At 55.4% G+C, this 16,121-nt stretch overlaps 3 protein-coding genes across 6 annotated transcripts; 1 reads left to right on the plus strand and 2 right to left on the minus strand.

Moving 5' to 3' along the window:
- Positions 1 to 312: 312 nt before the first annotated feature.
- LOC311511857 (uncharacterized protein T26G10.4-like) lies at positions 313 to 6,103 on the minus strand. The gene is made up of 2 exons (XM_084612776.1): positions 5,989 to 6,103; positions 313 to 1,988 (listed from the first exon to the last, which is right to left on the minus strand). Coding segments are annotated over exons 1-2 (1,275 nt in total). The 5' UTR covers positions 5,991 to 6,103; the 3' UTR covers positions 313 to 715.
- Positions 5,963 to 8,446, minus strand: BLOC1S3 (biogenesis of lysosomal organelles complex 1 subunit 3). 3 transcript variants are annotated; one of them, XM_084612777.1, is made up of 2 exons: positions 8,312 to 8,446; positions 5,963 to 6,996 (listed from the first exon to the last, which is right to left on the minus strand). In XM_084612777.1, exon 2 carries the CDS (start codon positions 6,977 to 6,979, stop codon positions 6,410 to 6,412), a length of 570 nt encoding a protein of 189 aa, XP_084468903.1. In that variant the 5' UTR covers positions 6,980 to 6,996; positions 8,312 to 8,446; the 3' UTR covers positions 5,963 to 6,409. The 3 variants fall into 3 exon arrangements, with proteins under 3 accessions (XP_084468903.1, XP_084468904.1, XP_084468905.1); XM_084612778.1 differs by having other exon boundaries at positions 8,297 to 8,430; XM_084612779.1 differs by lacking the exon at positions 8,312 to 8,446 and adding an exon at positions 8,248 to 8,267.
- TRAPPC6A (trafficking protein particle complex subunit 6A) lies at positions 8,397 to 15,725 on the plus strand. Of its 2 annotated transcripts, none has more exons than XM_084612780.1 (6): positions 8,397 to 8,484; positions 10,628 to 10,695; positions 11,928 to 12,045; positions 12,936 to 13,019; positions 14,832 to 14,925; positions 15,556 to 15,725. In XM_084612780.1, the coding sequence occupies exons 1-6, from the start codon at positions 8,425 to 8,427 to the stop codon at positions 15,585 to 15,587; spliced, it is 456 nt and encodes a 151-aa protein (XP_084468906.1). In that variant the 5' UTR covers positions 8,397 to 8,424; the 3' UTR covers positions 15,588 to 15,725. The 2 variants fall into 2 exon arrangements, with proteins under 2 accessions (XP_084468906.1, XP_084468907.1); XM_084612781.1 differs by lacking the exon at positions 8,397 to 8,484 and adding an exon at positions 10,331 to 10,536.
- The last annotated feature ends 396 nt before the right edge of the window (positions 15,726 to 16,121 follow it).

The following is a 16,121-nucleotide window of genomic DNA, read 5'->3' on the forward strand; positions in this document are numbered from 1 at the left end:
TATAACTCTGATGCCGCAGAGCCTTGTTTCCCAGTGTCCCCTTCTTCCCACTCCTTAGAGGGCATAGTTATACCTGAAATGCACACCCCCAGTCCCACCACTTACAATTTATGGTCATGTTCCATTTTGGGGGTTGTGAGTCTGGGGTTTTTGTCCCACCTCTTTTATATCCCATGGGAGGGGTGAGGTTGTGCTATGGTCAGGGACAGGCATTTCTTTGGCCTTTTCGTGTTTTATACCTTCCCCCCAATCCTCCCTTGCCCCTCCCGACTAGGTGCTTGACCTTGCCTTGAGATAAGAGTTGAGGCAATCTTAAAGTGTGCGCTTTTATTAAGATAATGTTGAAATAAGAAACGGTACAGAGTTCAAGCATCGAAGTTTCTGGTTGTCAGGGGATAAGGTACAGATTATCAAGGGGTGCGAAATTCGATTTAGGAGCTGGTGGAGTAAGGATTACATAATAATCTGCAATCTCCCCAACTAGGGGTAAAAGTTTAACTGGTCAGAGTACAGACACTGAGATATGGGGGTAAGTTATCTACATAACGGCTATGTTCAGGTGCGGAGTATAGTGAGTGCATTCGATGGTGGGGATGGGTCTCCCCTCATTTGGTGGGATTTAATGTTCAGTGGGTTTATGGTTCCAGTTCATACGGTCCAATGGGGAAAGCCTCTCAGTCTCTTTCCCACAAAAGGTGCACAATGTCGTACCGCCTCACTCCTCCTGGTACCGTCGGTGGCCGGTGATGTGCTCGATGTAGATGTCCCTGGACCATCGGATGGTGTCCGAGACCATGAGGCACCGCATGAGCCGTGCGTAGCGTCTACCGATCCCGCAGGTCCGCAGCACACGCTCGTTGCAGGGGTCCCAAGCGCCCAGGGCTCCGACAATCAGGGCGTCCAGCTGCACCTCGTAGCCCTTCGCTCTGAGGGTGTTGGCCAGAGGGGCGTATTTTTCCAGTTTCCGAGCTCGGGCTTCTCGGAAGGCCAGGGTCCTGTTCTCGAAGGGGACCGTGATGTCGACGAGGATGATCTTTTTCTGGGCCTCGTCAGTGACAACCACGTCGGGTCGCAGCGGGCTGTCAGTACCGGGGATGTCACAGTCCACAGCGACCTCCCCCAGGCGCGGTGCGATGGCTTTCACCAGGTGATTCTGGATGGCGTTGTGGAGCAGCTGCCAGGCTCTGGAGTGGGGCTTGCAGCTGCACAGGACGTGGGGCAGGGTCTCGTTGGAGTAGCCGCACTTCCTGCGACACTTGTCTCGGTTCCCGTGGCGGACGGCTCCGTTGAGCGGGACGCAGTTGAGCCGGGCGCGGTGGATGAACCGCCAGTCGGCGAAACGGGTGAAGCCACCCCCGGCGAGGAAGTGGTTGCTGGTATCCCACTTACTGGTCAGGTCGAAGGCTTTTCCCTGGTCCGGCTTACGCTTCAGGGCTTCTATGTACAGCGAGTGGATGGCTGCCTTCAGGGTCCTCTCCAGCAGGCCCCTGGCGCTCGGGGTGACGATGGTGTTGTCCTCAGACCTGATCTGCGGCACCAGGACTCCCAGCTCCTGGCGCTCCTCACACCACTCCCAGCAGGGGCCGATGCGCTTCCCCAGGCGGCGCGTGGCATTGCGGGCGCGGGACCACAGTGAAGCGATGTCGCCCCCGTCTCGGCCAAATTCGCTATCCAGGGAACCACTCACGAAGCTGGCGGTGTCTTGGTTGGAGAGGGCTCTACCGATCCGCTTTTGTGTTGCGTCATGGAAGGCTTTTGCTGTGATGCTCCTTACCATGGCGTCAGGACACATCAGCAGGCGGAAGGCGTGGGTGATCACCGCGATGTCACACAGGACATCCATGCAGGGGACATTGGCACCGCCATGCCTGTGGGTGATATAGATCAGCTCATTGCTGGCTCTCTGGGGAAGGAATAACCACTTCTTCACCAGCTGCTGGATGATCTTGTCTGCCTTGTTGAGGGGTACCTTTGCCATGGCGGATCCCCTTAGGACGAATGAGATGCAGGGGATCAGGAAGGTGTTCAGGGCCCAGTAACACTTTAACTGTTCTAACCTGTTCCCATTATACTAACAAACCCAACTGGCTAGGCAGAAGCAACATACACAGAGTCTTTGTCCTTTGTTTGCACACATTAGTATAAGATATAAGAATATCAAAAATCAACCGGGCAAACAAGACCCAAAATTATATCTCAGGCAAAGTTACAGGCCTGAATTCTACATTGTCACTAAGACTCCTAATGCTCTCTCCCTCCTGACTTGGCTATTTCCAGGCTGCAGTGTTCCCTGCCTACACTGTGAATTCCCCAGCAAAGTCAGACCGCCTAAGCACCTCTGGTCTGCTTTTCCCCTCGGAGCTATAAATGATGCAATTGCCAGAGTTATGCTACAACACAGTCCTTTCTAAGCAAGTATACCTCTTCTTAAGGTAAAAGTGTTACAGAGAAAATATTAAAATCTGAACTCCACTAAGGGCTCCAGCCAGTAAACAGTGTTTCAAACCCAACCCCCACCCTCCACCAGCCTGGGGTTTTTCTGTGGTAACAAGTTCATAACAGCTGTTAGCTCAGAACAAGCAACCCCAGGAACTTGAGTCACTCTTTTATCCAGTTTGGGCTGCTGAACTTGTCCTCATGTAACGTGTGATCAGCAGACAATGCGTTTCTCCTCGGGGTGCAGTTTCAGAAGGATGGAACCAGAGGTGGGTAATTTGCATTCCCATTCTCCCACATATTTCTGAGGAAAGCCACTCACTAGAAGTTTAATCTTGTCTGGCCCATTGTTTTAAATGTGTCCCCTGAGGCTCATAACGCTTCCCACAGTTTTCTTTAGACCTGCCTCCCCCTCACAGAAGTTACACACAACGCTCAGTGGTTTGAGCATTGGCTTGCTAAACCCAGCCTTGTGAGTTCAAACCTTGAGGGGGTCATTTAGGGATCTTGGGCAAAAATTGGAGATTGGTCCTGCTTTGAACAGGGGGATTGGACTAGATGACCTCCTGAGGTCCCTTCTAACCCTGATATTCTATGAACACAAATATTTGCATTTTTAATACAAGGAATTCCTAAAATACTTAAACTTAATTCAACAAGGTTTGTCCAGCATATTGCAGGTAATTGCCTCCTCTGTCACAGTCAAGAGCAGGCTTTAACACTGCCCACACTTCTGAATGCCATATTGTAAGGCAAGTGATGCTCTTCGGATTTGACACCTTGGACCAAGTCCTTAGAGAGGACCCTCGGAGAGGCGCTAATTTGTTTCTCAAACGTCATGGCCTGAGATTATTATCCCGGACAAGACAACAGCAGCATTTTGAAAAAAATCTGACTGAAAGTGTCCCAAGTTCAGCGCCCAAACAAAATGAGCAAACCCTTCGCAATTCTCTGTGTGTCAGTTCCTCACTTGTGAGTCAGGCACAGTAAATATCTCCCAGGGTCTTGTGAAGAGAAATAATTTAAAGCAGCACTCAAATGCTCAATGATGGGTACCAGAGAAGAGCCCATGAGGAAATGAGTAAGTCGATGTTTAGTGTTTGGCTAATGAGCAGTAAATACAGAAAAGACCACTCACTGAACCATATGCCTGCATAAAATACTGAACGATTACCCATTCAACTAGTACCACCCAGCCAGTCCCCTGATGGAGGGAGAAGTACTGTGGAAAAATACTATGTGAGTACATAGTTAAAGATGGGAATCAAAATACATATGTACAAGGAGACAGAAACAACCTTAATTCTGGTATATCCTAACTTTTGAGTGCTTGACTTTGTCAGCTGAACATTCTTTTAATGTAGTTTTTGTATGTAATCATAGACACAAAAGATACATTTTACCTCAGTACTTGCCACCTACTTAACCCTGGTGACACATTAACTGCAACAACTGGAGGGTCACACCTTGTTACTTACATAGGCAGACGTGTACACCCAGCTGGGCCCCTTGGCCCCAGAAACTCGTCTCCCCAGTGCAAAGGTGTCAACTGAAGTCAGGGGCGCAGCTGGCTGGAGTTGGGGGCAAGGGTCTGCTGGGTAGGGTGCTGGCCAGACTGCAGGGGCAAGAGGCTTCTGGCAGCTTGATTTCCACTAAAACCAGGCCCACAGTGTGCTCATTTGGTGCTGCAAGCAGAGGAATCCCTATGGTTCCCTAAATCTAACCTCACCTTGATGTCACTGCCTCATCCCTGTATTGAGTGATGCTCCCCTGCCACAAGCCTGGGGGAAGTAACTGCCTCACCCATGTGTCCAGAGCCTACAGAATCAAACAGTTTAGATTGGCAGAAATCAGGCTTTTCCAGTTTTCTGATTTTCATCAAAATCAACTGGATTCTGCCATGGATACTTAGAACATTCTCTGAAATTCCAGAGGGAACTGGAGGCCGTCTTCAAAAGTTATCATGCTGCAGCCAAGCTGAGTGCAAGGGCTCCCTTTACTAAGCCAATTAGCTCTTATGTAGGCAGAAGAAAAGGGAATCTTAAGAAGGGATCTAAAGGACAAGCTGGGACGGGGGTTGTTTTTAAACAGACTAGTTAAGGGAAAGTGTTCCCTGCATAAGGAGTGGTGTGGAAGATAGGGCAAAGGAGGAGAGGTGAACAGAAGGGGAAGGAGATTTGAGGCTGAGACTCCTGAGGAGACGGGGACCAAAATCAGTAAGTTACAAAAGCAGAGGAACAGGCAAGGACTAAGTGGGGGGAAGAGGGAGGCTAAAGGTGAGCACAAGAAGCTTGAATTTCATGCAGAAAAGTGGTGAGAGCCAGCAGAGGGATTCAAGCGGGTTCGAGATGGTTAAAGTAATAGGCCAGGATGACTAAGGCACACAGGCATCACACTACACTAATACAAGGAACTAATAATTCAAAACTCCGCTGCTAAGATTAAGGTTTGTGGTCTGGATGCAGAAATCAGTGGATGCAGTTCTCTGATCTGCATGACACAGGCCAGACTAGATGATCATAATGGTCACATCTTGCCTTATAATCGATGAATGAACAGCCAGGAGAACAATGTGGGTTTCAGGGATGCCATAGGAGCCAAGTTAGGAGATGGTGAGGGCCCAGAGGAAAGAGTGAACAGGATGGACAGAGATTAAAGTCAAGCTGTTACAGAGGAAGCTGCAGCATGATTTAGTCACTACCTGGGTGTGTGAGGTGTGGGAAAAGTTACAGAGGACACCCAGGTAGCAGGCCTGATGGTGGTGTTCTGAACAGTGACAGACAAAGGGAAAGAGGAGACTTTGGTTGCTAGGGCCCAAACCCTCAAAGGGAAATTAGGGTCCTAATTTCCATTGCAATCAATGGAAGTTAAGGAGTCTGAATACCACTGGGGATCTAGGCCTAGGAGAGCAGCAAGACATCCAGGAGGAAGATACACAGGACTGTAAGGCACCTCCTGGGTCATCACATCCAGTCCTCTGGTATTGCAGGCTACCACGTCACATAATCAAGTGAAGCCTCTCTGTCAGGAAATTGAACCCTGTCTCCCGGATAACAGGCAGGGAGACTCACCACTATGCTAAAGGAAGGCATGACCAAGGAGGATACAGAGACAGATGGTGATGTAGGACTGGACAAGTAGGGCTGAGTCATCAGCGTAAAGATGGTCATTGAAGCCAGGTGAGTGGAGGAGATGACAAAGAAACAGTGTAGAGGGAAAAGACGAGAAGGCCAAGGACACCGCCCTGTGTGACCCCTCCTAGAAGTAGGCGAGAGAGAAGAAAATGGCAGAACTCGAGCTGACAGGGTATTTGTCAGCACATCTGGGTCTGTATTAGTTTCCCAAATGATAAAACACCAGGGAACAGGCTGAGAAACCTTTCATTGAGAAATCACGGCTTTAAATTCCGTACTGGGGAAGGATGACTAGAAATGACCATCTGACAACTGCTCTATGTTAGGGGACATATCCACATGACAGTTAGTCCCCTTAGTAGTTTTGCTGACCAGAAAAAAGAACCCACAGATTCCATTTTTAGAGCTTTTTACTTACATCAGCTACAGGACAGGCACTGTCCTTGGCCTTCAGACACGTGCTGGACATACAACTCTGAAAGTGTTACCCTAAAGCACAAACCTTACAGAGCATCCACTGCACTTATTTCTTGGGATTAGCTCCAGCCACATGATAATGTTAACAGCAGTTCTATTAAGCAGCAGTTGCATGAGACCTTTGTGAATGTTGGGAGCAGTGTTTCCTGAGATCTTGGTCATTAATTCGCTTGGGACTAGCTGGGTAGTATTGTCATCATCAAAACTACAAAGACCCTTCAGGGCTAAAGCAGCTCCATTTGATATTCCACATCCCCTCATTCTGACAAGCCAGTGCCCATCAGTAACCAACCAGCCCATCACTCCAAGCTGCCAACAGAACAGAGTAGCTCAGGTCCCCTAGTTCCAAGAGAAGGGATAGGTTATGCAGGAGGCAGCTCCATCTGGATATCAGGCAGCAGGTTGCAGCTGGTGACAATGTCCATTTTGTCAGCCACAGCTTGCAAGTCATCCAGAACGAGGCGGATATTGTGCGAGGCATTGATGATGGCGCTCTGTGAGTTGCTAAGCTGTGCAGTGATGGTGCTGAGTTCCTTGGTGGCCATTTGATACACGTGCTTGATGGTGCTGCTGACGTCGTAGTACAAGCGGGCATTGCTCTCAATCAGCTTCTGCTGCAGCAAGGTGCTATAGCGCCCCTCGTGCTGGAGACGAAGGGCAGGTTTCTCTTCTATTCCCATAGAAGACCTTGGCTCCTCCTTCCTGATGACAATCAGGGGAGGCAGGTCCAGGTCAACTAGCTTAGACTTGACTTTGTGCTCACTTGGGCTCCCTTCTTCTTCGTCATCTGTCTCAGATGCTTCCCCGAGGACTTTCACACCAGAGAGGCTGGGGAAGGAGGCCTGAGGAACGGACGACAGATAAACTTCTTCATCTGAATCAGTCTCAGATGCTTCCCCTTGAACCACTGCTTTGTACTGGGGCGCTGCCATCCTTGGGCTTCAGCCACCTAAAGAAACAAAAGCAGCTCAGTCACAGCAACAGAGGGGAAACTGTGACAATGGAGAAGAGCCTGGGACAGCTCAGAAGGTGGATGGGTCCCAGGAGCCCGGAAGAAGCTGGCAAGTGGTTGTGAAGTTCCAGGAGGGAGCAGCTATGTGGGCCGTTAGCTGAAGTGCTACATGCCAGCAACAACCAGCCCAACAACCGCTGGATGGCAGGTACCCAGCCAGGAGAGAGGAGGTGAATGACCCCAAGTGGGGGGCAACACAGTAACAAAATAGAGACCACCAGTCCATGGCATGACGGACATCACTACAGGACAGAATATGGCCATGGGCAAAGTCCCGGAAGCCCGTCATTCATTTCTCAGGGAGACACCCCCCCTCACTTCCCATAGACATCCCTTCCACCTCTCCCCCAAAGCCTCTTCCCCAGCCCCTCTCCCAGAAAGCACCCTGCTCCCCCTACAGTGCCCTACCCCAACCCTCCAACCCACCCCCCTACTCCTCCACCCCTACTCTTAGAGCACCCCCACACTTCTCTCCACATCCAGAGCACCCCTCCCACAAGAGCATCCCCACTCCCCCACCCCTCCCCAGAGCGCCCCCACTCACCCCAACCCTCCCCCCAGAGCGCCCCTCACTCCCCCTCCCCCCGAGCACCCCCACTACCCCCAACCCTCCCCCCAGAGCGCCCCCCACTCCCCTCCCCAGAGCGCCCCCACTCACCCCAACCCTCCCCCCAGAGCGCCCCTCACTCCCCTCCCCCGAGCACCCCCACTACCCCCAACCCTCCCCCCAGAGCGCCCCCCACTCCCCTCCCCAGAGCTCCCCCCACTCACCCCAACTCTCCCCCCACTCACCCCCTCAGAGCGCCCCCCACTCCCCTCCCCAGAGCACCCCCCACTCACCCCAACCCTCCCCCCAGAGCGCCCCCCACTCACCCCAACCCTCCCCCCAGAGCGCCCCTCACTCCCCTCCCCCGAGCACCCCCACTACCCCCAACCCTCCCCCCAGAGCGCCCCCCACTCCCCTCCCCAGAGCGCCCCCCACTCACCCCAACTCTCCCCCCACTCACCCCCTCAGAGCGCCCCCCACTCCCCTCCCCAGAGCGCCCCCCACTCACCCCAACTCTCCCCCCACTCACCCCAACCCTCCCCCCAGAGCGCCCCCCACTCCCCTCCCCAGAGCGCCCCCACTCACCCCAACCCTCCCCCCAGGGCTCATCCCACCCATCCCGCTAGAGCGCCCGTGCTCACCCCACACTCCCCCCAAAGTCCCTCAAACAGCCCCCACACTCCGAGCCACCTGCCCAGCCCCCACCCGCTTCTCTTCGCTACGCGCCGTCGCGGAGGCGGAACAGGAACGGCGCGGACGGAGTCCAGGTCACATGATCAGTCACGTGGTGTCCAATCCCGGAAGTCGCGACTGCGGCTATGGCTGACTCGCTGCTGTTCCAGATGCTGCACATGGAGATGGCGCATGCGCTGTGTGGGGTGAGGGGGAGGGGGGTGAGAGGGAACGGCGCTGGGGACGTGGCTCCGTGTCGGGCGCGAGCCGCTGCGCTGCGGGCGGGTGCGCTCCCGAGGGGCGGGGCTCGGTGCAGTGCGGGCGGGGCTCGGTGCCGGAGGCTGGGTGCAGTGCGGGCGGGGCTGGGTGCAGTGGAGGCGGGGCTCGGTGCTAGAGGCCGGGTGCAGTGCGGGCGGGGCTCTGTGCCGGAGGCTGGGTACAGTGCAGGGCGGGGCTCGGTGCAGTGAGGGCGGGGCTCAGTGCTGGAGGCTGGGTGCAGTGCGGGCGGGGCTGGGTGCAGTGGCGGTGGGGCTTGGTGCCAGAGGCTGGGTGCAGTGGAGGCGGGGCTCAGTGCTGGAGGCTGGGTGCAGTGAGGGCGGGGCTCTGTGCCGGAGGCTGGGTACAGTGCAGGGTGGGGCTTGGTGCAGTGCGGGCGGGGCTCTGTGCCGGAGGCTGGGTGCAGTGCAGGGTGGGGCTGGGTGCAGTGGCGGTGGGGCTCGGTGCCGGAGGCTGGGTGCAGTGAGGGCGGGGCTCGGTGCCGGAGGCTGGGTGCAGTGCAGGGTGGGGCTGGGTGCAGTGGTGGTGGGGCTCGGTGCCGGAGGCTGGGTGCAGTGAGGGCGGGGCTCGGTGCCGGAGGCTGGGTGCAGTGCAGGGTGGGGCTGGGTGCAGTGGCGGTGGGGCTTGGTGCCAGAGGCTAGGTGCAGTGCGGGCGTGGCTCTGTGCCGGAGGCTGGGTGCAGTGAGGGTGGGGCTCAGTGCCAGAGGCTGGGTGCAGTGCGGGCGGGGCTCTGTGCCGGAGGCTGGGTGCAGTGCAGGGTGGGGCTGGGTGCAGTGGTGGTGGGGCTCGGTGCCGGAGGCTGGGTGCAGTGAGGGCGGGGCTCGGTGCCGGAGGCTGGGTGCAGTGCAGGGTGGGGCTGGGTGCAGTGGCGGTGGGGCTTGGTGCCAGAGGCTGGGTGCAGTGGAGGCGGGGCTCGGTGCCGGAGGCTGGGTGCAGTGCGGGCGGGGCTCGGTGCCGGAGGCTGGGTGCAGTGCGGGCGGGGCTCTGTGCTGGAGGCTGGGTGCAGTGCGGGCGGGGCTCTGTGCTGGAGGCTGGGTGCAGTGAGGGCGGGGCTCGGTGCCGGAGGCTGGGTGCAGTGCGGGCGGGGCTCTGTGCCGGCGGGGCTCTGTGCCGGAGGCTGGGTGCAGTGCGGGCGGGGCTCTGTGCCAGAGGCTGGGTGCAGTGCAGGGCGGGGCTTGGTGCAGTGAGGGCGGGGCTTGGTGCAGTGAGGGCGGAGCTCTGTGCCAGAGGCTGGGTGCAGTGCAGGGTGGGGCTTGGTGCAGTGTGGGTGGGGCTTGGTGCCAGAGGTTGGGTGCAGTGGAGGCGGGGCTCAGTGCCGGAGGCTGGGTGCAGTGCGGGCGGGGCTCTGTGCCGGAGGCTGGGTGCAGTGCAGGGTGGGGCTTGGTGCAGTCTGGGCGGGGCTCCGTGCCAGAGTCTGCGTGCAGTGGCGGTGGGGCTCTGTGCTGGAGGTTGGGTGCAGTGAGGGCGGGGCTCTGTGCCAGAGGATGGGTGCAGGGCAGGGCTCTGTGCAGTGGCGGTGGGGCTCTGTGCCAGAGGTCCGGTGCAGTGCGGGGCGGGGCTCTGTGCAGTGGCGGTGGGGCTCTGTGCCAGAGATCCGGTGCAGTGCGGGGCGGGGCTCTGTGCCAGAGGCTCTGTGCCGTGGCGGTGGGACTCTGTGCCAGAGGATGGATGCAGTGAGGGGCGAGGCTCTGTGCAATGGGGTGGGGCTCTGTGCCAGGGGTGGGTGCAGTGAAGGGGGTGGGGCTCCGTGCCAAAGGCTGCGTGCAGTAGTCCGGCCTGTGCTGTATGGGAGGTCACACTACATGATCACATTCACAGTGGTCCCTTCTGGCCTTGGAATCGATGAAACTTCAGAGTGAGCAGCAGGTTCCCCCTACCCCACCCCACCATACCCCACTCTTCAGCGTCAACTTCACAGTGCTCCATCTTGCCCTGCTGCTCCCAGCTCAGAGACCTTCTCCCACACTTCTGAAGCCATGGAGGTGCTGCTAGGCCAGGCTAATCCCAGTGCCAGGTGAATGGCTCACGTGCACTGGCCTCATTCTGAGCCTTTTCATCTGTGGTGTTTGACAGGAACAGGAGAAAGGTCTCGGTGCGCTGGAGGGAGTGGGTTTCCGAGTGGGCCAAGGACTCTCGGAGAGGTGAGTGCAGAGTACCAGAGCACAGGCGGGGTGGGGTGGGAGATTCCTGGAGTGACAGTGGAGGAGGAAGCTTAACAGTTCGGCAGGAGCAACTCCCAGTACAAAGTGATGCCTGTGAACTGGGAGTGAATCAGAGTCTGAAATAGAGCCCGATGAGCACCAAGGAGGGAAGGCCTCAGGAGGGGCTGGGGACATGATAGGGGTCCTAAAGCTGGATTCATTTCTAATTTTGGCACTGTTTGCTCTGAGTTCCCCTTGCTTGTGCTGTCTGACCTCCTGCAGTTCCTCCTGCCCACTGGGCAGCAGAGTAAGGTAGTAAGTCTGTTGGCTTAACTGATGGATGTTTTGGATGTTGGGCTAGGCTGGGGTGGCTGATTCCCTGGGGGATGTGTCCTAAAACCATGAGAGAGAGAGCACAAAGGAAGCACATATGTGATTTAAGAGCCTAAAGCTCATTGACTCAAATAGACGCAGAAAGTGAATGATATTTAGGCTCCTAAGTGACTTAGTTGTTTCTGAAAACATTTAGCCCTTCTGTTTCCATGCTGTTGATCTGTTAAGTGGAAAGCACTTCCAAATGCAGGAGTGGCTTCAATCCCCCTTGCACGTGCTGAAGGGGCTCCCAGCTCCCTTCCTAGGCAGGGCTCCAAGCCCCAGGCCTGAGTAAATCCAACTTCCCTTCCCATTTAGTGCTCAATCTCTTTTGACAAGATACAAGGAAAACAGGAAATGATGCAGCTAGAGCATCCATGGTTCTCAAATGATGGTTCTCAAAGTCGGTCCACCGCTTGTTCAGGGAAAGCCCCTGGCAGGCCGGACCGGTTTGTTTACCTGCCGCGTCCTCAGGTTCGCCCGATCGTGGCTCCCACTGGCCGCAGTTCACCGCTCCAGGCCAATGGGGGCTGCAGGAAGGGCGGCCAGCACATCCTTCTGCCTGCGCCGCTTCCCACAGCCCCCGTTGGCCTGGAGTGGCAAACCGTGATCGGTCAAACCTGCGGACGTGGCAGATAAACAAACCGGCCCGGCCTGCCAGGGGCTTTCCCTGCACAAGCAGCAGACCGGCTTTGAGAACCACTGAGCTAGAGCCCCTGGGCAGTCTGCCAATTATCCTGTCAGCATTGCTTTGAGAGGTGACTCAGCTCCGGGTTTTTTCTAGTCCTGCTGCCTGATACTGTAGGACCCATTCAAAGAGACAAATTAGCAGACTCAGCGATTTCCCCCTTCTGCTGAAGGTTGACAAAGGAGACTCCGTCATTCAAGGATGAGCTGGACGTCCTGAAATTCCTCTGCAAGGATCTGTGGATAACTGTCTTCAAGAAGCAGGTGGATAATCTGCGCACCAACCATCAGGTAAGAGCTGCGATGCTTTCCCCTGCTCCCAGGAAGACTGGATGCTCTCCCACAGTTTTGTCTTGGGCTTTGCAGGCTGCTCCCTAGGTGTCTCAGTGTCCCTGCTGCAGGATGCAGAGGGGTGAGGAGAAGCATTAATTCTCCCCAAAGTTGTTCTTGCACCTTAGCTTAGTCCAAGAGGAGGGTGGAAAGAACAAGGCTGCTGCCTCAGTTAGTATCAAGAGGCCTGAGCAAACATTTGAGTCTGGCATTGTGGCTGAGGGGTGCGTGGCACACGCACAGCCTTATTTCCAGGAGAACAGAGCTCCTGAGCTGGGGACCCTGCACTAAGAATGCCCAGCCCTGGAGTTCCACCCTATTGTCCCCATTGTCCTGGGGAGAGAGGTGGTCACTGAAGTTGGCAGGTCCTAGCCCATTATAGCTCAGAGATTAATACAAGGACCATGAAGTGGATCCAGAACTGGATCAGAGTGTTCTGGAAGTCCTGTGCCTGTCCCTACTCTGGAACTGACCTGACTTAGATGCCGAGGTGCCATTTGCAGATCAGGGGTCCCTCTGAAGGCTGCCTCTGAGACAGCGAGTGCACTGACGAAGGGGCAGCTGGAGTACTCCCCCCACAGAGCAGCACTGGGATCATTTAGTGGAAGGAAGTGCTCTTCCTGCTGTGCTAGGATCGGGGGCTTGGCATTGGGTGAGCCTGTGGCAGTAGTGATGGATTTCTAGGCAATTGCTGATGGTCTCATGTGCTGTGCAGGGGGTATCCTGGTACCTGCTGTTCACACAGTCTGACTCTTGGTTTCATTTCTAATGGGCATAGTATTTGCGGCTCTGAGACCCAGCCATCTTGACTTATTTTGACTCCCAAACCCACAGAAATCTCATTCTGACAGGGAACCTACATGCTGCAAGACAATAACTTCCTCCTCCTAAGCCAGCTGTCCAATGGGAAGCAGTACCTGGAGGAGGCACCCAAGGTAAGCACAACAAGGGGACATCCTCCAGTAGAACCATCTCCTCCGGGTGCTTTAATCTCCTCCTTGTTTGTCGGGACCACAGGAAAGGTTGCACTGTGACCTCGGTCATCACGGCTAAAACCCTCTTCAGTGTTCAGATCCCCGATATAAAACCCAACAGATTACATTCCTCCAAAGCAGTCATGGACATGCTGTATGTTGGCTCTTGCCAGGCTTTGAAAGCTGTCTAGCAAGCCAAGCTGGAAGCTGAATCTGAACCAGGTAGTCCTTGTGGCTCCTTTTCTCCTGTGACTGACTGCCCCCCTCAAGCTCAGATAGCCCATATTAGGTTGTAAGATCTTTGGGGCAGGAACCAGGCCTTTCTACCTCATCTGGGGGGCCTCAGCATACCTTTGATGTTCTAAAATAATAAACACAGCTGCATGGACTGTGACCTGGCCTGCTTTCCTGCGCTCTGGGTTCCAGGCCCTCTGGTGAAGTCCGTCACTGTTGTGCTTTGAACTTGGAGCTGGTGTAACTCTTGAAAGCCCATATAAGAGCTAATGGGATACTTGGATGCGTTAATGGCATGGGTGGTGTGTGAACCGCCCATGGGGCAGGCTAGCCCCCAGCCACTCTCCTTCTGCCTGAGGCCCTGCCCCTCCCCCGCCAGAGCCTAGAGCACCCCCACCACGGCCGCTGGCCCCCTAGCCCCAGGTCCCCTGAGCGCCCCCAATCCAGGAATGCTAGTCAGGCAGCGCCCAGCCCCAGAGCACCAGGCGGACGGCCCCAGTGGCCCCCAGCCCTGAAGTGCCAAGCGGGCGGCTCCAGCGGCCCCCAGCTCCAGTGTGCCAGGCGGTGCAAGCACCGGCCCCAGTCGCCCCGAGTCCCAGCCATAGGCTGGCCCCGCCGAGCCACGGAGGAAGAGCGGGACAGCTAGAAGCAGGCAGGAGGGGGGCAAAGCATGGGCAGGGCCACGTTGGGCTGTTTGGGGAGGCTCAACCTCCTCTGGCCTGTGATACCCGCCGCCCATGGTTAATGGGAGTAGTGAGTAGGAGCAGGAGGGTGATTTTCCCTCCGTAGAACGTTGATGAGACTGGTACTGAGATACTACATCCACTTCTGGGGTCCACATTTTAAAAAGGATGTTGGAAAAATTGGAGCGGGTGCAGAGAAGAGCTACCAGAATGACTGGTGAGAAACTAAAGAGTTCAGTCTCTTTAGTTTATCCAAAAGACAGTTACAGTTATGATTTACAAGTGCCTATGCGTGGAAGAGATTTCTGGCTTTTTAATCTAGCCAAGTGAGTTAGAACAAGTTCCAGTGACTGGAAGCTGAAATTAGATAAACTCAGAGTAGGAATAAGGCACAAATTTTTAACAGTCAGAGTAACCACTGGGAGAATTCTCCTAAGGGTGGTGCGGATTCTCCACCACTTGGAGTCTTTAAATTAAAATGGGACGTCTTACAAAGAGACTCTGTTCTCAGCCATATGTTACGAGTTTGATGCAGGAATCAGTGGGGGAGATTATTTGGCCTGTGTTATGTAAGAGATCCGAGCAGATGATCTTAACTGTTATTTCTTGTCTTAAAACGTATGCATGAAATCCTGGGCCCGCTGAAGTCCCCCACTGAGTTGGGCAAGCCAGGATTTCACCAGAGGACTCCATGACTGTGATGATAATTCCCTATTGGTAGCCACTGGAGCAGTCTGCACGTAGAGAGAGTCACTCCCAGTGTAGCTAGTGAGTCCTAGCTCGATCCCCCTCTACCTAGGGCAAATATTGCTGCTCCCCAAGGGGAGAACTGACCGGCTCTCTGCCTTTCCTGTAGTTTCTCGCCTTTACATGTGGCCTTGTGAAAGGAGCTCTCTCCAACCTGGGCTTTGACAGCACTGTGACGGCCGAGGTGCCGGGGATGCCCTCCAGTAAGTAGTTAGCCTCTGCGTGGGGAGAGGGAGCTGAGATCCAGTAGGCTGGGAGCAGGCTGCCAGCAAGCAGGGAACCTTAATCTATACTGGATATACCCCTCCCCCATCCCTGCTCTAGGGAAGAAGGGGGCCTGGGGAGCCTTGGGTCGCAGTGTGACGTGCTGGGGCTTGCTCAGATGTTCCAGCCAGCTGATGTCTGTTCTGTGGCCCTGAATGGAACAAGGGAGACAGAAGGTCTGAGTCCAGTTCTTGGCAACGGGGTAGCCCTTGTCACAAAGCTGTCGTCACCATGTGGAGGAAGGTGCCCTGCTGCAACCTGTGTAGTACAGAATGGTGTGCCGGGGGGGGGGGGGGAGAGGCCAACCTTCTCCCTGCCCAGTATTCACTTCAGAAAGGGACCCCTCCTAGCTGGCGCTCAGTGAGGGCCATGTGTCCAGGGAAAGAGAGGCCCAGGGAGTCGGATTTGGGCTCTTGGTTCAGTATTTGGTGGGGTTGCATGGATGAAGCCAGGACAGTGATTTCCCATGAGATCTCAGCCATGAGATCTCTCTAACCCAGCCCCATGCCATGGCAGCAGTTCCCTTTTTCTGTGTGTGTGGCACGCTCAGTGCTTTCTCTTTCTGCCAGGTAAATTTCAAGTGGTGATTCAGAAATCCTGACCTGGTGCTGGCAGCTGGGAATGGGTGGACGAGAGACAGTGGAGCAGCCTGCAGCCCTGTTTCAGTGGAGCTGGTTTTCTGCTTTCTGGGTACCAGGACGTCGTCGGTTTGCAATAAAGTGTTTTTGATTTCCATTCATCTATGCTGAACTCCCGTGTAACCAGCCAGCTTCCATCAGGTGTGGGGATGGCCTGACAGCCTAATGCTGGTGTTCCAGTGCTACCACACAGAAGTGAATGAGCTCGAGCTGGTGGGGCGTGAAGAATATCCCTCCCTGTCGGAGGTGCAGTCGCAGAAAAGTGGTGGCAGTGACCTGAGGTTTTGGGAGTGATTCTCAGGTCTCTGGATGAGCAGGGATCCTCTTCTCTCCAGGAGGACAAATGGGTGGGCTCCGATGGGAGGTGGAACCATTTGTTCCTTTGTGATAGTGGGAGTGGCCCCATGATTGGGGGTTTGGCTCTTCCAGCCTGTGAGTTCTTGCTGGCCTTCGATTCTTGCTGCTTGCAGCCTGTGGAAGGGAGAGGGGCTCAGAAA

This window comes from Lepidochelys olivacea, assembly GCF_965140295.1.
Source record: "Lepidochelys olivacea isolate rLepOli2 genome assembly, chromosome: 23".
NCBI lineage: Eukaryota > Metazoa > Chordata > Testudines > Cheloniidae > Lepidochelys > Lepidochelys olivacea.